This window comes from Orcinus orca, chromosome 7 (genome assembly GCF_937001465.1).
Source record: "Orcinus orca chromosome 7, mOrcOrc1.1, whole genome shotgun sequence".
Classification (NCBI taxonomy): Eukaryota; Metazoa; Chordata; class Mammalia; order Artiodactyla; family Delphinidae; genus Orcinus; species Orcinus orca.
The window spans coordinates 75480509-75508416 of NC_064565.1; the positions used below are offsets into that span (position 1 = coordinate 75480509).

General features: G+C 36.3%; 1 protein-coding gene across 1 annotated transcript in view; it reads left to right on the forward strand.

The window, feature by feature from the left end:
- COL3A1 (collagen type III alpha 1 chain) overlaps window positions 1-19248 on the forward strand; it is a 38788-nt gene extending 19540 nt beyond the window's left edge. Inside the window, exons 16-51 of the mRNA XM_004276925.4 lie at window positions 135-233; window positions 778-822; window positions 969-1067; window positions 1269-1322; window positions 1445-1552; window positions 1741-1794; window positions 2405-2503; window positions 2840-2893; window positions 3052-3150; window positions 3477-3530; window positions 3643-3696; window positions 4028-4081; window positions 4638-4691; window positions 5023-5067; window positions 5646-5744; window positions 5832-5939; window positions 6349-6402; window positions 7910-7963; window positions 8058-8111; window positions 8834-8887; window positions 9638-9745; window positions 10193-10246; window positions 10529-10582; window positions 10777-10938; window positions 11048-11155; window positions 12115-12222; window positions 12964-13017; window positions 13106-13213; window positions 13691-13744; window positions 14121-14228; window positions 14525-14578; window positions 14671-14778; window positions 15639-15933; window positions 16541-16728; window positions 17109-17351; window positions 18112-19248. Coding sequence (XP_004276973.1) covers window positions 135-233; window positions 778-822; window positions 969-1067; window positions 1269-1322; window positions 1445-1552; window positions 1741-1794; window positions 2405-2503; window positions 2840-2893; window positions 3052-3150; window positions 3477-3530; window positions 3643-3696; window positions 4028-4081; window positions 4638-4691; window positions 5023-5067; window positions 5646-5744; window positions 5832-5939; window positions 6349-6402; window positions 7910-7963; window positions 8058-8111; window positions 8834-8887; window positions 9638-9745; window positions 10193-10246; window positions 10529-10582; window positions 10777-10938; window positions 11048-11155; window positions 12115-12222; window positions 12964-13017; window positions 13106-13213; window positions 13691-13744; window positions 14121-14228; window positions 14525-14578; window positions 14671-14778; window positions 15639-15933; window positions 16541-16728; window positions 17109-17351; window positions 18112-18258 — 3348 coding nt within the window. The 3' untranslated portion in view covers window positions 18259-19248. The remainder of the gene's footprint in view (window positions 1-134; window positions 234-777; window positions 823-968; window positions 1068-1268; window positions 1323-1444; window positions 1553-1740; window positions 1795-2404; window positions 2504-2839; window positions 2894-3051; window positions 3151-3476; window positions 3531-3642; window positions 3697-4027; window positions 4082-4637; window positions 4692-5022; window positions 5068-5645; window positions 5745-5831; window positions 5940-6348; window positions 6403-7909; window positions 7964-8057; window positions 8112-8833; window positions 8888-9637; window positions 9746-10192; window positions 10247-10528; window positions 10583-10776; window positions 10939-11047; window positions 11156-12114; window positions 12223-12963; window positions 13018-13105; window positions 13214-13690; window positions 13745-14120; window positions 14229-14524; window positions 14579-14670; window positions 14779-15638; window positions 15934-16540; window positions 16729-17108; window positions 17352-18111) is intronic.
- Window positions 19249-27908: the final 8660 nt, after the last annotated feature.

Below are 27908 nucleotides of genomic sequence, written 5' to 3' on the forward strand. Positions count from 1 at the left end.
ATTAATGAAACTTTGCTTTAATTATCATACTGCTTCAGCTTTTGGGAGATGGGTTTAAACAGGACTGACTAGCAAACTGGCCAAGAGATTAGAAGTGGCAAGGGAGACTGACTACTTAGGGTTTTATCCCTTAGGGTGAAGTTGGACCTGCGGGATCTCCTGGTTCTAGTGGCTCCCCTGGACAAAGAGGAGAACCTGGACCTCAGGGACATGCTGGTGCTCCAGGTCCTCCTGTAAGTACCAAATATGGCTGATTAAGGGAGAGCATTGCTACACTTTATTTCATGAAAGCATATGTTCTAATGTTGCTATCAATTAAAATTACTTTTTTGCAAAGAAATGTTGCTTAGTGCTCTGCAATAACTCTACTATTGATTTGACTAGTACCGAAATTAGTTTTGCGGTCTGCACTTTTCTAGAATTTATGAATTTTATGGTTATATGACACAGAATAAGTAGAGGATGGACAGTTATCTGATACTTTGAAGACTGTGCCCCAAACTAATCACCAATCAGAAAAATTTGGAAAAGAAACAAGACCAAAAACCTCTTCTCTATGTACTTATTTAATAATTTAGACCAAGTGCATATTATCTTTAATTTATTCAGATAATGATCATTTTTTGCGACATTTTATGTGTTGTGCTGTAGTTGGAAGAATCACCTAATCTCTATAAAGCACAACACCCATCAATAAATTTATTTTAGTTATATAAGCAACTTCAAAAATATATGTACTATTTGCATTCTTATTAATATGCTCTTTTCCCCCTCTAGGGCCCTCCTGGGAGTAATGGTAGTCCTGGTGGTAAAGGTGAAATGGTAAGATGCCCCCACCACTCACCCACATTCAGCCACACACATATTATTGGCTTCCTCTGCATTTTGCAGGACAATACATTTAAGTTAGCTATTTAGAAAAGAAAGTTCAAGTTTGCCTAATGTTAATGTTCTTGGATTGTTTCTAGGGTCCTGCTGGCATTCCTGGGGCCCCTGGACTGATAGGAGCCCGCGGTCCTCCAGGACCCTCTGGTACAAATGGTGCTCCCGGGCAGCGAGGTGCTGCAGTAAGTTGTCTATTTTTCCTTTATTGTCTGAAAGGTGTGGCTTATTTCTCACAGTAAAAAAAGAAATAGCAGGTTCTTTGTTCTTGTTCCATTGAATTTATATTGATTTCACTCTGGTTTTATAATTGAATGAGGTGTGACTGGTGATTATTTTGTTAGTCTATTTTCCACACTTTTAAACCAAGATTATGTCCAATTTAGGGTGAACCTGGTAAGAATGGAGCCAAAGGAGAGCCAGGACCACGTGGGGAACGCGTAAGTATCGCCCTAACAGATTTGATTATTTCTTAGAAATGTATACCATAATCAGGAAATAAACAGGTAAAAAATTAGCAATGAAATTCAGTCATTATTTCTTTATTGACCTCCTTTCACAGGGGGAGGCTGGTTCTCCAGGTATTCCAGGACTTAAGGGTGAGGATGGCAAAGACGGTTCTCCTGGAGAACCTGGTGCGAACGGACTTCCCGGAGCTGCAGGAGAAAGGGTACGTTTCCCACGGGCATCGAAAAGGAAAACAATCATAGAACTTCACCTTCACTGTGAGGCAACCGTGTTTGTTCTTAATTTGAGTAGTAGTCAATCCCAAATATTGTTCTGAAGCATTTCATAATATGAGAATTATGAAAAAGTTTTGACACTTTGGACTTAAATATTTGCCTTTCACTATTTCAGGGTATGCCTGGATTCCGAGGACCTGCTGGAGCAAATGGCCTTCCAGGAGAAAAGGTAGATAACTTTAGTTTTCAATGTTCAGAAATGTTGGTGCTACACATAGGTATATTCTTCTATATAGTTTCCCATTAATTAACACCTAACTATCTGAATGAAATATATTGGAGTTAAAAAAATAATAATTCCCAATGTAAAACAATGATTGCATTCCCTGCTGAGCCATTCTCTTAGCTTTGTAACTAACGTTATTTAACCTCTATGAGAATTCTTTAATTTATCTGTCAATTGGGAACTATTTATCTCAGTATCATTGCAAGAATAAGTTAGACTAAAATGCCTGAAAGTTCTTTGGAAACTCTGAAGTGCAGTGCAAATCTGATTTCATAACATCAAAGATATTTGATTTTATATGCACCAAACTATACTGCTAAGCCCACTAAATATTGCTTTCTTCAGCATGTGATGTTCATCAAAGTTGCCTTAAAATATTTCCAGTATGACAACCCAAGCTAATAGGTAATGGTGATTTACGCTGAGCATGCCAGCAACACCCCAACTCTCTTTAAGGGACCAAAAGAAGTTCTCTAGTTGCAACCTAAGTACTGTCAACGTCTAGGTCAATGAAGGCTCTTTTACATACATGTTGATTTATTTCATCATGTAGGGTCCCCCCGGGGAGCGTGGTGGTCCAGGCCCTGCAGGGTCCAGAGGAGCTCCTGGAGAACCTGGCCGAGACGGCCTCCCTGGAGGTCCAGGATTGAGGGTAAAGAGGAACATTATTTGCTTGACACTGTCATTTACTAAGAGGAAAAGCAAATGAAGAACGTTCAAAAATAACTTAAATCAGACTATACATTTTGTAGGCTCAAAACAAAACAAAACAAAATTCTCTGAAGAAAACTTAAGCTAGTATAGATTGAAGAACAGAAAATAGAATGCTTGACGAAGATATTTACAGACAGAAAAACATGTGTGCAAATATGAAGCTCATATGTCCACATATGTCAGTGGAAAGCTCAAAATTTTACAGATAGGTGCTTTTAGTTTTTTTTTAATTATCAACTTAAAATCAGCTGACTGACTGAATTCTTCAATTTAGGGTATGCCTGGTAGTCCTGGAGGACCAGGAAGCGATGGGAAACCAGGGCCTCCCGTAAGTACATTTTTAGCATCTCATTTTACAAGTCCAGAGAATAATGAAACACACAATTTGGACTAGGCTTGATGTATATTGTATAGCCTTGGTATGTACATTGTATATTTTGATCAGATTTTTATGAAACCTCTATTAATATAATTTTTTCTCATTAGGGAAGTCAAGGAGAAACTGGTCGACCAGGTCCTCCAGGCTCACCTGGTTCCCGAGGTCAGCCTGGTGTCATGGGTTTCCCTGGTCCTAAAGGAAATGATGTGAGTTCCTTCCTTCATTTCTTCAATAAATATTTGACAAAAGGTCTTTTACTTTCTATATGGGAGTGCAGATAGCCAAAAATTGATCTCCACTTCAAAGCACAGAAGAGTATATGAAAATCAAAATACCATGTGAGAAGGGAGCTAAAGTATTTTTTCTGGAGTTCTGGGCAAAGAGTGGAACATTTATGGAAACCTAGTTCTCGAAAGTAGTTTTCGGTTGTGGATGTATGCATGTGTGTGTAGGGGACAGATCAAAAACATGAGAGAACACTATAATGAATAATTTCCTTTTGAGAATAAGTAAATACCGGCTACTTCTTTAGGGCGCTCCTGGAAAGAATGGAGAACGTGGTAGTCCTGGAGGTCCTGGCCCTCAGGTATGTAGCTTTCATCCACTCATTTCCAGTCTTCTAGTAGAAGCATTTCTCTCCAACTCTATGACTTCTATTATCTTTATCTCTGCTTCCATAACTGCTTTTTTTTTTTCAGGGTCCTGCTGGAAAGAATGGCGAGACTGGACCTCAGGGTCCCCCAGGACCTACCGTAAGTTTACTCACATAAATTGGAAATGGAAGTGGATGGGACTGGGGCCAAGGGAAGACTTTGGGAATTATACAATCTCTGACACTATATCATTATAGTTCACCAAAGCAATTACAAAACTTGTTTAGTTAGTTAGCTAGCTAAATACTAATACTGAGTAAAGTTTATGTTGTACATGTCTCCCTTGCATCACTTCCACAAGCCAGACTCTGACCTCCTTTACACCATTAATTTTTTAATTAAGCAACTGGCCTGATGAAATTAAAACTGTGTGAACTAAATATGAAAGGATATCTTATAATGAAGCATCTCAATATTTTTTTGTACATAGGGGCCAGGTGGTGACAAAGGAGACACAGGAAGCCCTGGTCCACCAGGATTACAAGTAAGAATTTGTTACTTAAATGTCATTGGGCACCTACTTTTATCAGTACTTTCCTTTGATAGTTGTATTTGTTGAGTTAATCAGCTGTTCAGTTTTTTGTGACACTAAAAGATTATAATGCATCTTAAGCTTAAAATGTGTGGATCTGACTTCTACCTTGAAATAAAACAATAGGCAATGTTAATAGGCATAACTTCCATGCCTATTCTAGAAGGAGTGCATTAATAATTTTTAAAAAAAAATAAAGTTCACATAATTCTATATGCTTATACTTATTTTTATTGTAATTTAAATGTATATAGCTAAATTCATCTCACCACATTCATCAATTCATTTTTATATACAGCAACAAAGAATTGAGGGAGATGAACATAGGTTTGTAAGATATGACTATCACCTCTCTATCGTTGGGTTTTGAGAGCTACATATTTTTTACACGTAAAAAGACTGCTAAAACCATTTTTTGAATACTTTGCGGAAACATACTTACATGAGAGAAGCTTTTCTATAAGCAATGTTTGAAGTGATTACACAATACAAATATGATTCTTTGTAGGGCTTGCCTGGAACGGGTGGTCCTCCGGGAGAAAATGGAAAACCTGGTGAACCTGTAAGTTGCTTGCCATTTTTTCAAAACTCAGAAACCAAAAGAATAAATATGAATCATTTATAAATTATTAACTTCTGCATTTTCATGCCATGGTATCTGAGATTTAACAATTAGTTTTGAAATATTCATTAATAAAACAAAGACAAATTATTCAGTCATAACTATTCCATGGAAAGTTTGAATTTTACCATAAAATAAAAGGAACTCAAGGAAGAGTATACAGCTCAAGATTGGACAAATTATACAGTATGCAAGTCAAGTGTGTATTTTGCTTATACTTATATAACGTATATTCTGATAGAGGCCTAATCATGCAATGCCAATCTCCTAGGGCCCAAAGGGTGAGGCTGGTGCACCTGGAATTCCAGGAGGCAAGGTAAATATTTCCATTTATTTTCTCATTTCTTCAGCATGTTATAGAGCAGTTGATTAGGGACACATTTTTAGTACAGCAAACCAAAATATTCCTTTTTTTAGAAGCACGACATTGCAAATGTTTGGTGAATACACTTAGGGTAACCCGAGACATTTCCAATACATTAAATTTGCATCATCTGGAAAATGAAATTTTCTGACATGAATAAACACTGTAGAGTCAACTATGGACCTGAAATTTCAAAAGAAAACTTTTCTAGTGCATTGGCTCTCTAGAGAAAAACTGTTTTGGTAGAGGAACTTTAAAAATTTGCCTTTGTGATAAAATAATAATAATATTGTCAAAGCTAGCTCATCAGACCAGCTATCCAAGTTTCCTTGTTTAGATTAACTAATTTTGTGTTTCCGTTTCTCACTCAGTTGATCAAATGTCTTTTATAATTATAAAAATTTCTAAATTGTTCAAAAATGTAAGTTAAGAACCTTGTAGTCTATATCAAAACAATACAATTTAGGGTGTTTTTGCTTTGTTTTTAGCCTTGGTTTTCCTAACAGGGATATTCCATTTTCCTACTACAGGGTGATTCTGGTGCCCCTGGTGAACGTGGACCTACTGGACCTGCAGGGCCCCCTGGGCCTAGAGGGGGAACTGGCCCCCCTGGTTCTGAAGGAGGAAAGGTAACTCCACATAATTCAATTCACCTAGATTTTACAAAATGCATTTCATTTCTTTCTTGTGAGTTACTATTTCTCCTTTAATTTCAGGGCCCTGCTGGTTCCCCTGGGCCACCTGGTAATGCTGGTTCACCTGGTCTGCAAGGAATGCCTGGAGAAAGAGGGGGTCCTGGAGGCCCTGGTCCAAAAGGTGATAAGGTACCAACTTATTCTCTGTTAATTATGTAATAAAACAGACTTTGTTGGTTAAAGGAAGGCAACATTTCTGGAAAGTAATCTATTTTCAAAATTAATATTATCATTTTACTTATTTATTTATTTATATATATATTTTTTTCATTGGAGTAAAATTGCTTTACAATATTGTGTTAGTTTCTGCTGTACAATGAAATGAATCTGGTTTATGTATACCTATAACCCCTCCCTCCTGGACCTCCCTCCCACCCCGCCCCCATCTAGTAAGTGTAATTTGAGATGGATTTCTAAAGCAACTTTTTAAGCAGAACACCTACTATACGTTGCAGCTAATCTTGAGAGTTTGTCCTCTTCTTGGCATGTTTTCAGTGAAAATACCTCTAATCTGATGACACTGGGTTTTATTTGACAGGGTGAGCCCGGCAGTTCAGGTGTCGATGGTGCTCCAGGGAAAGATGGTCCAAGGGTGAGTACTTGAATTGGGGAGAAACAGAATTTATCTGTATGTGATATGGAGTAGTCCCTCACCTCAACTTCTATTTTTTCCAAAAACTCCTCATGATAAGTTAGACCATACTTTACCACCTTCTGGGCATTAAGAAGACCCAAATGACATGATTGTTAAAATTCCTGATTTCTATCACTAATAGTTCAACAGTGACCTAAGAATGGAAAAAAATCTCAAAAGTATGATAAATGTTATAAGCTGAAGTCATAATAAGTCACTAAAATTCAATGCTGATAAAGGAACTTTTTGATTTTAAAAAACATTGAAATTCCATAGTACATTCATACCATGGAATATTACTTAGCAATAAAAAGTTGATACATGCAACAACTTATACAAACACCAAGGACATCATGCTGAGTGACAAAGGCAATCTCAAAAGGACGTACTGCATGATTCCATTCATGTAACATTTGTGAAATAACGTAATTATATAGAACAGCTTTATGGTTGCCAAAATTGAGGAATAGGGGAGAGGGAGATGGGTGTAACTATTAAGAGGTGACATGAGGGAGTCTTTTATGATGATTGTACCTTTGAATATCTTGATTGTGGTGGTGGTCATGTGAGGCTACGCATAATAACATGTCATAGAACTACACACACACACACACACACACACACACAAATGAGTGCATGTATAACTGGTGCGAACTGTATAAGCTCTATGGGTCGTACCAATGTCAATTGCTTTGTTTTGATACTATATCATAGTTGTGTAAGATGTAATCCTGAAGGAGGCTGGGAGAAAGATGCACAGGATTCTGCTGTATATTTCTTTGCAAACTTCCATGAATCTATATAACTATTTAACTATTATTTAACTATTATAAATAAAAATTGAAAAAAAACACATTACAATCAATTCTATTCACATTAGTAAACACCTAGATATGACTGTAGCAAATAAACATGGTAACTAAGCCGTTAGATAGACATTATCTTTACTGTAGTTGCCTTAAACAAATTCATAAATGCTTCACTTTTAACAGACTAGATGAGTAAGCCATCATACAATTTTTTTAAAAATCTAATATTTTATTTATGTAATATAAGTAAAACTTTAATATTTGAAAACTTCAATGTGAAAACTGTAATATATGTAACAATACTTTAAGTGGTTAAATGAAATATTTTGAATTACCATACAATTGAATAAGGCAATGCACTTTAATTTTAAAAGATACGACTGTGAAATCTTATATCACATCTTATTTATCTTCTGCAATAGAAAGGAAAAATGAATCTATAACTTGCCACTGAATTATATAATCCATAAAATCTTATATTTACTAAGCTCTGCAGTATTTACACACTGAGTGAAGAGCATATCATTCAAGCTATCAAAGCAATCATATTATCTAGTTTATTAGATGAACAGTATGTCCTTATATATGCTCTTTGATTAATAAGGAAAATGGTGCTTTTTATCTTCGAAATTAAAGTATATTTCTATTTTCTTTAGGGTCCTACTGGTCCCATTGGTCCCCCTGGCCCAGCTGGTCAGCCTGGAGATAAGGTAACGCTTGACACTATTTAGAAATGGAAAATGTCTTTTGTCGTCATTGTTGTTTGGATGCAGGGCAATATAAATTATTTTTCTCTTTTTTAAGGGTGAAAGTGGTGCCCCTGGACTTCCGGGTATAGCTGGTCCTCGTGGTGGCCCTGTAAGTGTTTAAGACATTTCAACATAATTTTAAGCCCACACAGGCAGCAGCTACCTGTGCTTCCCTCTTTAGCAATTCTGCTTGTGGTCCTGAGTCTCAATGATGGGATACTGTCTTTAGGCATCATATGACATGCAAGGCAAGGTTAAAGTTCTTAAATCTAAAATTCGGAAGAGACCATTTCAAGTCTTACCATCTTTCCTAAATAATTCTGGAAAAAATATAAAAATTGCACAAGTAATATGCATCTGTAAATGAGTATTTCTTAAAGCTATAGGATCTTTGCCTGAGCCTCCTTCTAGATCTAAAATTCTCTACCTTCAGGGTTTGCAGACTCAGGAGAGATATTTAGTAAATGCTTTTAATTAATTAATTTAATGATTGATTTCTCAAAACTTTTACCATATTTTAATTTTTTTAAATCCTTACATTTTAGAAGTTATACAAGTAAGTCTTTTAAACACTTCAAAATTCTTAAATTATTTTTCTTGCAAATAATATCACAGTCAAAAGCAGAAGGAATCAATGGTTCTGGTGTTGTCTACTTTGAATTTTATTGAGAAATGGAAAAGTCTTCAGAAGTTAAGCTACATTAGTTAGCTTTGCACACTAACACTATCTTTTCTTAGCTTAAAGGAAAGATAAGATGATACAGAGGATGACGTGTGCTCCCAATGGGAAGATGTCTTCACTGTGACTAATGAGTATATTTTTCAATTAAGGGTGAGAGAGGTGAACATGGGCCACCAGGACCTGCCGGCTTCCCTGGTGCTCCTGTAAGTATGAACATTAAAACATACATATCATACAGCCCAGAATCACTATCTCACTGAAAAATAGCAGAAGTATAAGTCAAGTCTGAATTCTAATCTATCTCAACCACTCATTCCTTATGGGGGTTCATTTATCCACCTCCTTTTTTTTTTTTTTACACATTATCTCTATTCTTACTGTTTAAACGATGGAGATAAAAACACCTGGCCTGTCTTTATGCCAGGTAAATGAGGCTAACATTACCCTAGACCTAAAGCACTCTGAAAATTTGAAAGGTTCTTCCATTATTAGATGGTACTAATTAAAATTTGCTCTAAGCCCCATCTTTCTCAAATGCATTTACTGGTGATTGCTTTGAAATGCGCAGTCCTCGGAGAGAGGTTCTCCTTTATGACAAAGAATGTATATCTTACCACTTTCTTGATAATTTTCTTTTATCATAGAAACTCTTTTTGGGTGGTGGGGGGGCACATAATGGGGCATGCGGGATCTTAGTTCCCCAACCAGGGATCGAACCCACGCCCCCTGCAGTGGAAGCTCAGAGTCTTAACCACTGGACCACCAGGGAAGTCCCTGTCATGGAAACATTTTCATTGTCTTTGTTTCTTCCATGTCTTCAAAGACTCTTCTTTTCCAATTTTATTTCAATAGCTCTCCACCTGATGAATTCTATTTTCTGAAGGAAAATAAGGACAAGCCCAGTGTATTGTGAAGGATGTAAGCTCACAGGCTGTTTTTGTTTCTGAATGCAGGGCCAGAACGGTGAGCCTGGTGGTAAAGGTGAAAGAGGCGCTCCTGGTGAGAAAGGTGAAGGTGGACCTCCTGGAATCGCAGGGCCCCCCGGAAGTGCTGGGCCTTCTGTAAGTATTTCTCTTTCTCTAAGCCTTCTAATGGAAAGCACTTAGATTTGTCGATACTTCAGTATTTCATACTGAGAGAGCTTGTCATGGTGACAAGGGTACAGTTTTCCTAGGAATACAGTTCTGAGTTTGACACTTGACTCCAACAATCTAGATATGACCTCAGTCAAATTATTTTAATGTCCTCATAGAGTTACTGGTTTGTTTTTTTTTTTTTGATGTAGCTTCTCATTTCTGTAGTAATGTTTTTCCCCCAGTTCTACTGAGATATAATTGACATATAACATTATATTGTATAAGTTTAAGAGGTACAACATAATGATTGTATGTATTACAAGATGATTATCATGATAAGTAGAGTTACTGACTTACAAAGGCTTAATGCTTTTCCCAAATTTTGATTTTGGTGCTATTCTTATAAACCATTTCCATCTCCCTTCCATATAGGGTGCCCCTGGTCCCCCAGGTGTCAAAGGCGAACGTGGCAGTCCTGGCGGTCCTGTAAGTAATGATCCTCTTAACTATTATTGAAAAGCATTAATTAATATCAATCTGTATAAAAACTGCTTTGAAAGCACTAGATCCCTAAAGAGAGTATAAAATTATAATCACTCATTCATATGTGAGTTATATGTAAATTCCAAGAGGAAAAAACAAACCACAAGTGATCCCAGAGTAGAATGCAGGTCCTACCACATTTCTTACAATTTATATTTGTTTTTAGTGGCTAATTATTTGTTTTCCTTGATTTTTGACATCCAAAATATATTTATAATTTCACAGGGTGCTGCTGGCTTCCCTGGTGGTCGTGGTCCTATTGGTCCTCCTGGCAATAATGTAAGAACTTTTTAAAGTATTTTTTAACCATATATTCCATAAAAAGCATTCATATATACATAGGGTGAGAAACTTATCCATTGCTACTTCTCTTTGTATTAAATCCCATATAAAATTATTTGAATGCAGGTAAAAGAGGGGAAAAAATTACTTGTTCATTATAAAATATTCAAATTTCAAACATTTCTTTGTAGGGTAACCCAGGCCCCCCAGGAGCCGGTGGCCCTCCAGGCAAAGATGGCCCCCCAGGTCCAGCTGGTAATAATGGTGCTCCTGGCAGCCCTGGGGTGTCTGGACCAAAGGGTGATGCTGGCCAACCAGGTGAGAAGGGATCACCTGGCGCCCAGGGCCCTCCGGTGAGTGGTCTCTATTGATTGACAGTAGTTTTATTTTCAATCACAAATTCAACAGAGGAAAACATAGTCACATAAAGAATAACTAAGGTTTCATTATCTGTCACAACAGGGAGCTCCAGGCCCACTTGGGATTATAGGGGTTCCTGGAGCACGAGGTCTTGCAGGCCCACCAGGCATGGCAGGTGCTAGGGGCAGCCCCGGCCCACAGGGCCCCAAGGTGAGTATAGCTATCTTTCACTGGACTCTTGTTTCCTTTGATAGTCTTCAGACATCACATAAACATAGCAAGTATGTAATGATCAAGTTTTCCTGTAATTAGATGCAAATTCTTGATATTTTCAAATTTTCAGGAAGCATGCATATTATTAAAAGTCTCTGGAACACAAAAACAATGCACATAATAGACCTGCCTTGAACATCAAAACAAATAGATTGATATCACAGAAAAATATCTTGTCATCTCAAATACCTGTTAGGAAACTTGTCAGCATTCTTCAGTTTGCTGACTGTCAGTCTTGAAGCGGGAAATAATGTCAGGTTATAGACCTATGAAAGCCTTTAATTGATACCAATTATCCATCAACTCAATTCATTTTATACTCCTGACTTTCTTTCACTGATATTACTATAACATCCTAGTGCTCAACATCTTAAATATTTATTTAGCAAATAGGGTAATAAAATCGTATTTTATTAAGGCATACCTTTTTTCACTTTGAGCACCTCTTTAAACTAAATGTCATATACGATTGTAGTGAAATTACAATATAACATTTAAGTCTAGTCAATTTATATGAACATTCCCAATAAATGTATATATTCTTTAAATAGAGCCAAATGTTCAATATAACCTAATTCTAATGGGTACCGTAAACCTATAGTTTCATGATGGCTCATCATTATATTTTTCTTACAATAGCCATGTCTATTTATGTACCTCATATTAAGATGCATTCTAATATGATAATCAATGTAATTACTCAGGCTTTTGGTATCCAGGTTCATTGGGCAAGTTAGAAAAGACAAGAAACTTGCTTCCCCAAAGCTTTTCCCCTATGGCAGGGATAGTTTTAGGAACAAATTCGATAGAAACTGGGAAATAAAGACAGCTGATAATATCATATTAATTGATTTCTTAGGTTAAAACACAAATTTATTTTATTCTTTTGTACACAGGGTGAAAGTGGGAAGCCAGGACTTAGTGGTCTCAATGGAGAACGTGGTCCTCCTGGAGCCCAGGGTCTTCCTGGTCTGGCTGGTGCAGCTGGTGAACCTGGAAGAGATGTAAATACTAGTTCTTAGAAAATACACAATAAGCCGGGTAGTATTTGATAATTTATTTAAACAAGGGTCAAATTGGGCCATTGAGTTTCTATGATAAAAGAAAATCATCAAGAAAGTGGTAAGATGTACATTCTTTGTCATAAAGGAGAACCTCTCTCCGAGGATTGTGCATTTCAAAGTTCTCCTTCTTTCTCTAGTAATAGATATTCTTTCTATTACAACTTAGAATAGCCTTAAATGTTCATGTTCTTTAGTATTTACCCAATGAATGATCATTAATGGAAAAGAATATGATATTTATCTAAATAAGAAAAACGTTGCGGATGGGGAGAGCCCCAATTTACAACATTCCTTCTGGGTAAAAATATACTGCGTGTTATCTGTGATTAGTCTTTCCTTAAATTGTAGATTTCCGTTATCAGCTTAAATTACAGTGTGTTAAGATTTTATTTATTATTTCTCCCCCTAAGGCTCCTTTTTAGACTTTTTTTCCTAGTCACTTATTGCTCTCTCACCCTGTGAAACTTGAGTACCATAGATATACTGCATATCTGTTTAGGTATTGTCACTCCTTGCAGGGCCACACCCATTGTCATATCTAAGATTTTTCACTCCCAAGAACTAATTTTTATCCTCTTTAGGATGATATTTTTCCCATTGAGAATACAGGGCTTAGATGGTATTTAAATGGTTCCAAAGAATTTGATTTCATTTCTTCCTCTTTGTTTTTTCTTTAATCAGGGAAACCCTGGATCAGATGGTCTGCCAGGCCGAGATGGAGCTCCTGGTAGCAAGGTATAACAGGCACACGTTCAATAGGTTTGTGTAATTAGAACAATAGCTGCTGATCAGATTGATTTTGGAACTGTGAACTTGTCCACAGGGTGACCGTGGTGAAAATGGCTCTCCTGGCCCCCCTGGTGCTCCTGGTCATCCAGGCCCCCCTGGCCCTGTCGGTGCAGCTGGAAAGAGTGGTGACAGAGGAGAAACTGTGAGTTCTCATGAACTCCATCTTTCCCTACTCATCTATCTTCCTCAATAAGCTCAGTAGGTAGAAAATAGAATGTCATATCTGCCAACCAAAAGATCTACTCTCAATTGTTTCACAGTTTTGCATGCTAGTCAGTCCTTAGGCAACTGTGGTAATAAAGATATATGAGAATTTCTGGCAGTAGTCAATGAAGAATTCACTATTAAAATTCAAAATGGCATTAATCACACCAAGTGTATATCCACTTGGTCAATATAAGCTTGAATTAACAGGGTTTCCTCAGCTTTCCTATTCAGACCCCCTGGTATAGCTATAAACAGGTAAAGGATTTTTAAGGAGAAAATAATACTAATTTTCAATAATAGCAAACATATCATTATTCCCTCACAATGAAATTATTAACGTTTAAGTAAAACAAAACTGTATCAATAAATAAACACTTCCCTGTGCGTGTTCATTTGTTTATTTTTATTTTAGGGCCCTGCTGGTCCTTCTGGTGCTCCAGGTCCTGTTGGCTCAAGAGGTCCTCCTGTAAGTCTTTTTTTTTTTTTTTTAACTAATTCTACAGTGTAGGAAATATTCTATTTTCTGGCATGCTCAGCAAAAAGGGATGACTAAATACATAACTATGGAACCAAATTTAAACTTTCCTTTGATGATATAGAAAGCAATTTAGAATCTAAAAGTTCCTTGGGGCTATGAGATTACACATCAATTAATGGGGCTGCATACAATTCTCAGTCCAAGATCAAAACAACCACAAGAACAATCTTTATTGTTCCAAGTATGCAGTGTTTGTAGATGGGATTTCTAGCTTGTAGAATGTTATAAAGTGGACTTAGTTGTTATAAATCCTATTTTGTTTTTCCAATGTGTATGTGTGTATGACCTTAATGTGTTTGTGAAGGGTCCCCAAGGCCCACGTGGTGACAAAGGTGAAACGGGTGAACGTGGCGCTAATGGCATCAAAGGACATCGTGGATTCCCTGGTAATCCAGGTGCCCCAGGTTCCCCAGTAAGTGCATCCATTTTGTTAGAAAATCCCCTCAATGCATTTTAACTAATGAGATAGGCAAATCTTAGAGACCAATGGTAGAAAATTGTTCATCTGTGAAAGTCTATGCTAAAAGAGATTAGAAATGGATTTGAGGGCTTATTTGAAATAGTAGTTGGCATGAGACAATGGGGATATTAAAGGAAAAGGAAATCATATTTTATCATGATCCCCATGTTTCTTGATCTGATCTTGAACATACAGTTTCCTAAGCCTTTTTGAAATCTTCACTCATATTCACCTTCCTTTCCTTTCAGGGTCCCTCTGGTCACCAAGGTGCAGTAGGTAGTCCAGGACCTGCAGGCCCCAGAGTACGTACCACAGATATTGGGAGGTCCATATTTTAAAATGTTAGCACTGCAAGAAAATATTCTAGCATTGTGATATCATGATAATTTCTTAGGGACCTGTTGGACCCAGTGGGCCCCCTGGCAAAGATGGAACAAGTGGACACCCTGGTCCCATTGGACCACCAGGGCCTCGAGGTAACAGAGGCGAAAGAGGATCTGAGGTAAGACATCACTTATAAATATGTGTATTTAATTTGTTTTAATTTTCACATTTTCAGAAACATTTTGCAATATTTTAAAACTGAGATAGTGAGTTAAACACGATGCAATTACCAAACCTAATTTAGGACCTGAACAATAACTTTAAGACATTCTCTCCCACATGAAGACTTCCTCATCACACTATAATGACAGGGAGAAAAAACCTTTCTTACAGTTTATGAGGTAACACTTATATCAGAATAAAGACATAGCCCAATTAATAAGATGAACTCTGCCAGCACTGATCTCATATTAGACATCTCACAATTATGATAATCTTAATGATTTACAAGTGTAAAGTACATTCCACTTCTCAAATGGCTTCCATGACTCCTGTTTTTCTACTGATACCATCATTCCTAAAACATTACTATCCCACACTTTTGGAGTAAAAAGAAGAAAAGCTATTATCCCCACAAGTTACACAATTAAAACACAAATAAGTTAAGTGGTTAGCCCCAAAACACAAAGTTAGATTCCAAAGTTGGGACCAGAATCTAAGTTTCCTGATCATAACCCCTCTGTCATGTCAGCATTAGAATTGCTTACATCATTTATACAGAAGGAAACATGTGAGATGTGTGTGTTCCAACACCAATTCTTCTTGCACACTGGAACACACTGTCATAACAATGAATTATAGTTATCATAAATTGGTTAATATTTGATCACAAAACAACCTAAATAAACTTTTACTGAAACAATTACTATGACACAATATATTAATTGTTTGTAATGCATTTTGGGGGGCTAGCAACATATTTTTTCAGTGGATACCGAACAAGTGCCCCTCAGTGATGTATGTTCTTACCCTTCCTAGGGCTCCCCAGGCCACCCAGGACAACCAGGCCCTCCTGGGCCCCCTGGTGCCCCTGGTCCATGCTGTCCTGGTGGGACTGGTGCCATCCTTGGCATTGGAGGTGAAAAATCTGGGGGTTTTGCCCCATATTATGGAGATGAACCAATGGATTTCAAAATCAACACCGACGAGATTATGACGTCACTCAAATCAGTCAATGGACAAATAGAAAGCCTCCTTAGTCCTGATGGTTCCCGTAAAAACCCTGCTCGGAACTGCAGAGACCTGAAATTCTGCCATCCTGAACTCAAGAGTGGTACGCTGGGGAATCTTTCACACTCATGGCAACAGGATAACAAAGAAAACTGCTTATGTTAGAATTTAGGGGAAAGGAAAATTTTACTGGGAATAGAAAATATTATATAGCAGAGATCGTACTTAAAGAATGTTAGTTGAATTGAAACTCCTTGATATTCTGAGTAAGAAAATATGAATTTTGTAGGTGTACTTAAACTGTAATGTAAATTCAAAATATGCCAAATGTAGGAAAATCTAAAGACAGTTTTATAGAAATTTTAATACAAATTATAGTTTGGCATGTCTTTTCATATCATCACAAAGTTGTTTGAGTAATAAACAACGTATATCACTGTGTTTGTAATTTGATGCAGACATAATTTGTAATTTAATTATTGCAACATTTATTTATTGAAACAATTTTTATAATAAATCTAATTATCAATTTTTTCAAATTAAGAAACAATCTAAAAGTTCCTCTATTCTGCTACACTATAAAAGTACAAATACATAAAGTACAAATACATTAGCAGTCAACATTATGAATGCCTTACAAAATCATTTTGGTCCAAATCCCATTACTGGATATTATAACCAATTCCATTGTCCTTTTTGTGACTATTCAGGAGAATATTGGGTTGATCCTAACCAAGGTTGCAAGATGGATGCTATTAAAGTATACTGTAACATGGAAACTGGGGAAACGTGCATAAATGCCAGTCCTTTGACTGTTCCACGTAAGAACTGGTGGACAAATTCTGCTGCTGAGAAGAAACATGTTTGGTTTGGAGAATCCATGGATGGTGGTTTTCAGGTAAGAAAAGATATACCATTTTTCTTTAACTTTAATCCATCTCTACTTAGCTGACATTTTTGTTCCTCCCATTTGCTCATCACAAAACAAATTTAGTTAATAAATAGAAAAGTGAAAAATTTTATATACTCAGGTAACTACTTTTATAACTTGTCTCTCAAAAGCTAAACTAGATTAAATTATTCTTCGTAAGTTACCAACTTTCCTTCAATTCTTAAGACCTTCTTTACTCTAGCATTGTATGTTATACATGCAATAAAGACATAGTCATACATAAAATATATGAACAACTTACACAATGACCATACTACACTGCATGAATCCCTTATGTATAATTGCAGCTATAATGTTTGACCAGCCTTATTTGTTCCGTATTACAGTTTAGCTATGGCAATCCTGAACTTCCTGAAGATGTCCTCGATGTCCAGCTGGCATTCCTCCGACTTCTCTCCAGCCAGGCCTCCCAGAACATCACATATCACTGCAAGAATAGCATTGCATACATGGATCATGCCAGTGGGAATGTGAAGAAAGCCTTGAGGCTGATGGGCTCAAATGACGGTGAATTCAAGGCTGAAGGAAATGGCAAATTCACCTACTCAGTTCTGGAGGATGGTTGCACTGTAAGTAACAGCATTTTTATAAGCATGCATCATAATGAACTTAGCATTTCTCATTTAATCATGCTACTTTGAAAAGAAGGAATAAAAATAATGAGGGTAAACAAAAGATGGCATTTGGTGTGAGTTATATTGAATCTACTGATCCATTCCAGGGAAGGTTAAATCACACAAAAAATGACTATATCTTCTCAACCTCCAGGTGAAAACCAGCTGATGTGAAAGCAATTGAAATTTAAATCCATGATATAAACTTTGCCAGATAATTTAGACAGTTACTATCCACTCTACATAATTGCCATCATATGGACTCAATCTAAAATCTCTTTTTAATTTTAAAGGTTAACTTTAAATCAATCATTTATTATTATCATTCATGAACAGAAGGAGAATTCACTTCTAATATTAACAGATTCCAGTGTGAGAGACCTATCCACTTCTAAGTAAACCAGCTCTATACCTAGTAACAATGACCAGAACCAAGGTTTCTGAGAATGGACTGGCCTGTGGCAATCTCCTTGTTGGGTTTACCCTGAAGCCCTATAAAGCTTTTGGTTAACAATATGGTTTATCGACTGGGAGAATTATCACTTTGGACTGGAGCAGGTCTCAGATGTATGGAAGATAATATACATGGCGAGTTGGCAACTCCCTTCAACAAAATTTTTTTATTTAACTTTGTCAAACAGAGAAACTGTCTAAGTAATTGTAATGTCATGATCACTTACTTTTTTTTTTTTTTTTTTTTTGCTCTTTTTTACAGAAACACACTGGGGAATGGGGCAAAACAGTCTTCGAATATCGAACACGCAAGGCCGTCAGACTACCTATTGTAGATATTGCACCCTACGATATTGGTGGTCCTGATCAAGAATTTGGTGTGGACGTTGGCCCTGTTTGCTTTTTATAAACCAAACTCTATCTGAAATCCCAGCAAAAAGTTTCACACTCCATATGTGTTCCTCTTGTTCTAATCTTGTCAACCAGTACAAGTGACCAAGTTCCAGTTATTTATTTCCAAAATTTTTGGAAAAAGTGTAATTTGACCAAAAAAGAATACATTTTAAAATTTTATTTTATTATTTTTTTTTTGCTGTTACACCAAATACAGTTCAAATGCTTTTTGTTCTATTTTTTTACCAATTCCAATTTCAAAATGTCTCAGTGGTGCTATAATAAATAAACTTCAACACTCTTCCAATAACACTGTGTTACATTCTTTGAATACTAGCCCATTTGCAGAGCAATGACAGTGCTTACCATCAAAAGATAACCTTTCTTCTGAAATAGTCAAACATGAAATTAGAAAAGACCTTCCTGTTTCAACTACCTCAACCTGGTCAGAAACACAGATGAATTCTATAAGCCCCAGAAGATGAAAATAATTGTATAAAATACCAAAACTTATAAATTTCACTGATTAAGTTCCTAAAATATTGGTTAAAAGAAAAAGAGCAGAGTGTAGTACAAGAATTTAAAGAAATATTTTTGAAGCCATAATTATTTTAATCTTGAATATCGACTTCTTTTTAAGGTGCTTTTCCTTTTTCTTGTCATTGCTGGTCAAGATTACCAATATTTGGCAAGGCTTTAAAGACACATGTTCTGGTGCTAATGTACTTTCACTTTTAAAACTCTAGGTCAATTGTTGCTTTATGTTCAAAACACAGATGCACACCATCTGTACGTGTCTTCGGTCAAAAAGATTTCCTGGTGTGTCACTGCCGGGAACTCTTTCTCTGCAACCTGTAAAAGTCAATAACAACAACAAAAAATAAATTTTGGGGCTGTTTTTGTCACAATAACAGAGAATGTGTTGAAATTAAACTTTGTAAGCTTGTATGTGGTTGTTGATCTTTTTTTTCTTACAGACACTCATAATAAAATATCATAATAAACATTCCTGGTTTTTGTCAACTTTTCATAGATTTAAAAAATGCAAGTTTACAATCTAGTAATTTTTCTTGAAAAAAAGCATATTGAATCCTAGATCTCTGGCTTAATAATGCAATGACTTTCAGGAATATGAGATACTATAACTCATGCTGGGAACAGAGATAATGTGCAATGGGGAATCTTGCAGATTTTTAGATCATATTTAGTGGAACTCCTTGGGGCATATTGAAAACTGAGGGCTTCTATATGACACAAGCCCTGGAAATAGTAACATAGTAAATTAGGGAGTCTCCAAAGTGGTAGTAATCAGGGAGGAAATTGCTGGTAATTTAAAAGGAAGTAAGCAGGGTCTGGCAAAACAGACATTAATATTAAGAACAATTGCAAGCTTAGGCTTTTTCTACCACCTCTAAACACTGCCTCATTTCCCTCTTGGGTCAGCCCCTTCTCCACCAACAAGTTATTAATCTTTTAGTTACTGCAAATGAAAATAGCATCGTCTTGCATACCTGACTTTATAGTTTGAAATGTATTCACTCTATATAATTAATAATAATAATACTTTCAAAAATAAAAATTCCATCAGTCAAATGTCAAGACTCTTAGTCTACTTATCCTCCAAGCTAGAGGCAACTAATGTTAGCAGTTTCTTGTGCATATTTCCAGAAATATTATCTATCTATCTATCATCTATCTATCTATCTGAGTCTATTTGTGTTATGCATCAGAAATTAAATTCCTTGCAGTTTCATTTTAGACATATTCAAAGCCAGCAATATTTGGTCAAGTCTTTCTCACATTGTATCACTCTGACATTGGCTCTCCTGCCTCATCTTTCATTTATAAGGACTCTTTTAACTACATCAGCCCAGCCCACAACTAGAAAATTCAGGATAATTTCCCCATTTTTAGGTTAGTTGATTAGCAACCTTAATTCCATCTGCAACCTTAATTCCTCCTTGCCTTGCCATGTAACATAACATATTCCCAGGATCCAGGGCTTAGGATGTGGACACATTTAGGAGCTATTATTCTGCCTACTTCAACAATGATGCACAGAAGTAAGGAGAATGGTGGTGGTCGTAGCTGTAATGAGGGCAGTAATAGCCAGGTTTCCAAAGAAACTTGGCCAGTAGTGCCAGAAATGTCATCCAGTGCCCAGTTCGTTGGTTTCACCAGGCTGCTTCTGGGGTGTGATTTTGAAGATGGCTCTGAATGTCAGCATTCCCTTCATAGCTGTTCATTTTATGAACCTGGGTTCTATAACTTGCTCTGAATTTCCCTGAACTTCAAATAAAATCTATAAATTGCATTTCTTAAATCAGCCCAAGTTGGTTTAGGTTGTTTGCATGAATCCAAGTGTTTTGGCCTGAGTAACTGGGAGAAAAGTTGCCAATAGCTGAGATAGAGGAGACTATCAAGGTAAAAGATTTGAGGAGCTAAAAGATTTAACAAGATGGGGCAAGTTAAATGTAGAATGCCTATCAATCATCTAAGTAAACGTGCTGAGTTGGAAGTTAGGTATAAATCTGGAGGTCAGAAGAGAGGTCCAGGTTAGAAAAATAAATTTAGGAGTTTCAGCATATATACGGCTTTTATATCCATGGAAGTAGATACAATCATTAAATAATTGAGTATAGAAAGAAAGGAGAAACTGTATAAGAACTGAATTCTGGGATATTTGAATACTTACAGGTTGGAGAAGTGAGGATGAAGCAGCTAAGGAGTTGGAGTAGGAATAAAGGGAAACCAGGAAAGTGTAGTGACCTAGGTGTGAAAAAAAAATGTTTGCTGTTTAGGGTTTCCCTGGTGGTGCAGTGGTTGAGAGTCCGCCTGCCGATGCAGGGGACACGGGTTCGTGCCCCGCTCTGGGAAGATCCCGCATGCCGCGGAACGGCTGGGCCTATGAGCCGTGGCCGCTGGGCCTGCGCGCCCGGAGCCTGTGCTCCGCAACGGCAGAGGCCACAACAGTAAGAGGCCTGCGTACCGCAAAAAAAAAAAAAAATGTTTGCTGTTTAAATTTTAAAATTATAGCATATTAAGAGGATAAGGATGCTTAAGGTTAATGTATTACAAGGCCACTAATTGCGTATTTTAAAAAGTAAGGTCACGTGAGGTTATATCACTATTCCTATGTCCTATAGATGGCAAATAATGATATAATTAAATCTTCTAATTCACAGTTATAGTATCACTTTTTTAACTCTTTGTTGATGGAAGATTGAATACAACTCTCTTTATCTTCAAGCTGGCATTTAAGCAAAAAATACTTCATTTATAAAATTTATTTTATAGGTTTTGAGGGTGAAATTTTTGCAGTCATAACAGCATTTTTGGAAAATGGAGAAAAGTAGGAAGAAAAATTAATTATCCATGTCTCACATCTGTGGATACTTCCTTAAAGTCTTTGTTGTATATGCTGACATAATTATGACAAAATACACGTGTAATTTTGTATGCTGCTTATTTCATTTAACACAATACCATTTTATCCATAAGATTTTTTTTATTTTGTTAATAATTAGGAAAAACATAAAGAAAAATAACAGTAATGGCTCCGAAGTTAGAAATAACATCAAAGTGATTGTGTTTTTATCTAGTTTATATTAAAATTTTACTTGTCTGAGTTCTATCTTAGAGGAATGTACTTATTTTTAAAAGTGAATCATAAACTGCGAAAAATATTTTCTTTTCAGGCAAAACTCTCCATTGAATCATAACTCACTAAGTGAGCTTGATACAACATTGGTGAAAATATTTTATATGATGGAGCATACATGAAAGTTCTCCCTAAATCTTTATGTTTCCCAGTTTACCACACCTAAGGTCTTCAGAAATTTTTGAAGAATCACTTGTTGAGTTAATGTCATAAAGAAAAAAAGGCAATCATCTATAGCCAATATTTTTTTAAACAAATTCTTATCTGATCATATTTTTCCTCCTTTTTCTTCTCACCTCTTTAAATCTTGTTCAAAAACTATTTCCCTTTAAAATTTCACTAAAATACACAAAATGACTTTGGCATCTTTTAACCATATCTAACATGATGTTCATTAATAGAAGAAAGGCTACCCTATGTAGTCCATAAATTTATAAATGGGGATTACTATATTTCACACCAGTTTAGTGATGATGGAAAAGCAATGATACACTTGCTTCAATTTTGAAAAGGAGTTATTTCATAATTAAATAGGTGGGAGAAATAATAAAAAGATTTAAGCTCTGTCTTAGATTGGGTTCCCTGGAAACAGACTCTATGGCAACTTATGTGAAGATTTACTGGGGAGTCATCTCGGGAGATACAGAAAGTCAGGTTTGGACAGAAGGAGAAGCTGACCCACGTGCAACTGACATCGAGGCTTTGGGAAATCCTACAAGAAGCTCTGGAACTGAGATAGCCCTTTAGAGTTGTTATAATTCACAGTAAGTGTGAAGGGTCTGTGTAACCTTGACTCAGACGGTCATTGACTCTGGGCCAGAACCTGGAAGGGGTGCAGAGTGGGAGAACCTTCTGAAAGGCAGTCTTGGTGATTGAAGGAAATTTTTAATGAGGGGCATGGCTGTGAGTCCTCAGTAACAGATATTCCAGGAGCTGATGCTTTGGCTTTGAAGAGAGAATATGGGTGGAGCAACACATTTTCTACTAGAAGCTCCTACTCAGCACTCTGCCAAACACTATAGGGAAATATAACACATGATCACTCCTTGTTAGGAATGTGTTGTCTAGAATAGATAAGTTGAACCCATATGAAATGGTACAAAAGCCTTCAGATGGTGAACAATTAAGTGCTAAATTATGCTGGGCCAACCATCTGAGATATAGGTAGTAGATGAGAAAAGGAATTAGCCAGTGGTGATTATATTGTCATAAAAGTCTTTAAGAAGATAAAACTTGAGTTGTGTAATAAAGAAGGGGAATAATTTTGGTAAATTGTGGCAAAAAGGAAAGCCACTTTAGAGTAAGAAACAAAAAAAGAGGAGAAATCGAAGCAGGGATAATTATTCCATGCTCACAGGACAGTGGAGAATCCAGGCTACCTAAATCTATTTATTTCAACAACAGTACTGAGCAATTATTAAATGCAAGCCTCAGAACCAAGTGCTCAAAGAGGTTCAAGGAGAATGAGATTCCATGAAATTTAGAAAATAACAATGTCATGAGATTCAACGTAGTAAGTTGTATTAGAGAGATCCAAGGCACTTAGAAAGACCCAAGGAAGGAACAGTCATGTCTGCTTGGAGGTCCTCAGGAAAGGCTATGTGAAGTATATTTGGCAACTTATATTAGCCCAGTTTCAGATGAAGCATGGATTTCATGTGGTGGTGTAAGAGATAAGGCTGGAAGTATAGTCTGGACCAGAGAGCTTAGAAGAGTCAGGTGACAGGTTTTTGTCTTTTTTTTTTTTCTAATCTACATCTCAGTGTAGACCCATATAAAGGTTTTAACTATTGGAAGGCTGTTACTTGAGGAGAGCCTTGAGGTCAAGGGAAGTGTAGTGAAACAGCATCAGATTTACAGGAGATGAGGAGATACCTACTGTGGAAGAAAGAAAGATGAATCAACATCTTAGCGAAGAAGAGGATGAGACTGAAGAACCTGGGCAAGGGATCAGAACACATTTATTTTCAAAGACTAGACTGAGGAAAGAGTCACAGAGTATACACATAGTTGCTGGGAAAATTAGGTTAAGAGGGGACAATGGGGACAGCAAGAGGAGGACATCAGAAGTCAGGCAAGAGATGTTTCTATTTAACACAGAAGAACTCAGCGGAAAGTTACACAACTCCAGTCTTACTCACAGCTCTCTACATGGCAGTTCACCATGACAGTGATTCCTTTGGAAGGATAGCTGAACATGATAAAATGTGTGACTGATTGGAGAATACTAGGTCAGGGGCAGTTAAGTAGATTTGGAAAGTACCCTTATACAGATGGTCGATGAAATCATCTGGCTCCAGAATGAAATCATTAGGGAGCAAAACTTCCAAAGGAAAGGGGAAAAGGACAGCATGCTGTGCCTGTGGTGGGAGGGGTTATGTGGAGAAAGCATCATCAAGCGTTGGATTTGGCATCCTTGGTTTTTAATGGATTAAGAAAAGGAGGGTTTAATTTTGAGGGCTAAGGTTGTGATTAATTCAAGGGTTATGAGAAGAGAGAGGAGACTAAACAGAAGGAGGGTTATCATTTGTGCTACTGATAAAAATGATGGGGGTCTGATTTTCAAATCTTGTCTTGAGTTTAAACCACCTGGAAACTGTCCTCAGTGGCATCAGCAAGAGCACAGATTTGAAGGAATGAAGGCTGTAACTGCCTGTAAGAGCCCACAGGGCACAGCATTATTCAGAGAAACTTGTCAGATGTCTCAAGGAGGGGCTTGGACTGCATCTGCCTATCTGAATCTTTAGGGCTTACATTTGGACTACAGATGTCTTCAATTTTGTTGCATTTTTCTCATTAAAGTGACTAACAATTGTGGTCATTCTGTATCTCCAGCTGCCTTTCGTTATAAGATCTATCTCATAACAGTTTCAACTCTTGGGAAAATTGTTCACATTGCATTTCTACCTTCCTCTATTTATTACCATCTGAATCCACATTTTTTACTTCACATATGTGCAGACCAATCTCTTATAGTATTGATGGCATTTAACTGTAATTGCTTATATATGTAGGCTTTTGTTACACACTCTTTAAATTGTGGTGGATTGTATTCTTAGATAAAAATAAATGCACTCTTCGTGTTTTTGTTTTTGCTTTTAACTTGTAAGATAGTACCATGGTAAGGCATTGATGTGAATTAAATATCATTTGAGGTGTTTGTTGATGGCATCAAAATCAAATCCAGCAGAGAATTAAAAGTGTAAGTTGTACAGGATTATGCTTAATTAGTACAATTTCATCTTTAGGGATCCTTATTATAACAGTCTCACTGGTATCTTTGCTTAGCTTGATTTTAAACCAGAATTTTCATCTTTCTTCATATTTCTTTCTATTGGTCTTCTTGAGTTTAGTCATGAAAGGGCAAAAATGAGAATAGAAACTGCATTATTGCATGATGTGATGGCTCACATATCTTTAGATATAACACCCACTTTATCTCCAGAGAGATGCTCCATACACACATCAGTTACATCCTCAGCCTGTTTCCTTTTCTATTCCCCATGTTAGTAAATGTCATCATCTTCCATCCAGGTACCTAAGAAGCCAGAAACCTGAGAATAATCCTAAATCTCTTGCTGTCTCACCCTCTCACTCTTTCATCAGATTTTGTTGATTCTATTTCTTCAATCTCTTCAAGTCCATCTCTCTTTCTCCATCCTCAGTGGCATTGACTTCTCATTCCCTGTTACTTTTTCTCCAAACTTGTTCTAACTAATCTCTCTGTTGTCAGTCTCACTCACAGTAAAAATTCTCCCTGAGTATTGCTGCCGAGGTGATCTTTCCAATATGCAAATCACAATATGTAACTTCTTTGCTTAAAACTTCGGTATTTTGCAGTAAAGGTTCTATTGATATTTTGGATGGTTCAGATTTTGTTCAAAGGGATTAGCTTGCATGCAAGATATTCAACATCTTTGGCCCATCCATAAAACGCCTAGAATATTTCCCAACTGCTATAATCACAAACACCCTCCTCACACATTTCCAAGGGTTCTCTAGAGAGTATGTTCACACTCCCAGCTTATAACCAAAAATAGCTGCCGGAAAAAAAAAAAAAAAACTTCTTCAGAATAATTTTCAATCTCTTTAGCTTGACATACCTTCATGGTACCTCTTTCTACTTTAACTCCAAACAATCCCTTGTAGGCAGTCTACTGCCATGTCAGCCTAACTGGGATTCCCTGAACAAGCCACAGCTCTTAAGAACTGCATACCCTAATTTATGTTGTTCCTTATATCTGGTATGCCTTCATTGCTCAAGACACTGTCTTAACCCCTCACAACTCATTAAGAGAAAACCTTTTCCAGGTAGTCTTCTTTGCTCTCCCTCCTCTCCAGATCCCAGCCTCCTTTAGAGGGCTTAGTTCTGTGGTTCCACTGTGCATACTCCATTTAGATCAGTTATAACCATGTGTTTATTCAATTCAGTTGGTATATTGGTCTGTTTTACCCACAAAATGGTAAAATGGTAAAAACAGCCTATAAAGCATGGAATGACTTCCTGTAGCATCAACTGGATACTATATTCCAAACAAAAAATATACCAATATCCTTACATGAAATACACAAGCAAAACATGCACTCACAACAGATTCTTAGGCTATAGTGTAAATTAATCGGCCACCATTGTGAAATTGGTTTTGTTATGTGAATTTTAAGTTCCATTCTATTTTATATTTGTATCTGCAATTTTTACAAATGATATTTTAAGTTACTCATCATCTGTTAAAATTCATAGTTCTGGAAGATCTCCAGTGTATCCTCTTCTTTCTCCTACCCCCAGGTCACTTCTGGTGGCACTATCTACTCACATTTACAGGAACTCTAAGTAAACCAATTTGGTAAAATGACTGTAACTATACTTTCCACATCCAGTGGGAAAAACAGACAGAAAGTGTATGTGAGTGTTTTCCTGCATCTTCTTTTACACCTATTACAATCAAACATTTTAATATTTGTCAAATTCTGATAGATGAAATTTAATATCTTACTGTTTTGGTTGCAGTTTTTCTTTCTAATGACATTATATTTCTTCCACATGTTTATTGGCCTTTATATTATGACTTTCTGAATTATCTACATAGGATTTTGAGTAATTTTGCTTTTTTGTACTGATTTTTAAGGGTTTTTTTTTTTTGCAAGTATAGCAAGTCTTTTCTGTCATAGTTATTACAAAAATTTTCCCTGTTTAAACAAGCTCTTATGCATGCTCATTGAGTTTTATAATATAGATTTAAAATTTTAGAATCTGATATTTCAACATTTTACTTTGTTATTTATATATTTGCTTTCATTACCATTCCAAGATTATTAAACTACTCAAAATAATTTATGCAAATACTACATTTAGAGGTTTTTTAAAAAGTGAAATATTCAGTCCATTTGGGAAATGTCTTGGTTTAAGGACAAAGGAAGGAAACATTCTTTAAAATGATAAATGTCTATCAAGTAACTGTAACACCATTTATTGAATTAATGAGAATTAATTTAATTATACATTAAAAATATAATATAGACATGTATTTATATATATAAATCTAATATAGATATATAGATTCTTGTCTAAATACTCTTCTTTTACCATGGTCAGTAGATTTTTATTATTTTTTTCATATCTAATAGGAAGAGTGACCCATCTTTACTCAGAATTTCTGTTTTGGGGGGGATTCCTTAACATTTTTCTTGCATATTTTTGATTCCAACGAGCTTTAAAATGGTTTTGTCATGTCCCATGCTTTTAAGATCCTACAGGGATTTTAAGTAAGATTGTACTAAACTTATATTTTAATTTAGGAAAAAGAACTACATTTTTCAAATACTGAGTTTCCCTATGTGAGAAAAAGGCACAATTATGCCCATTTTATCTTATTTTACATACCTTGGTCAAAAGTTATGTTTTTTTTTCAATCAGGTTCTATAAATGTCTTATCATGTTAGGTCCTTAGTGTTGTATGTTGTTATTGCCTTTGTGGATAGAATCACTTCTTCTGTTATGTTTTCTA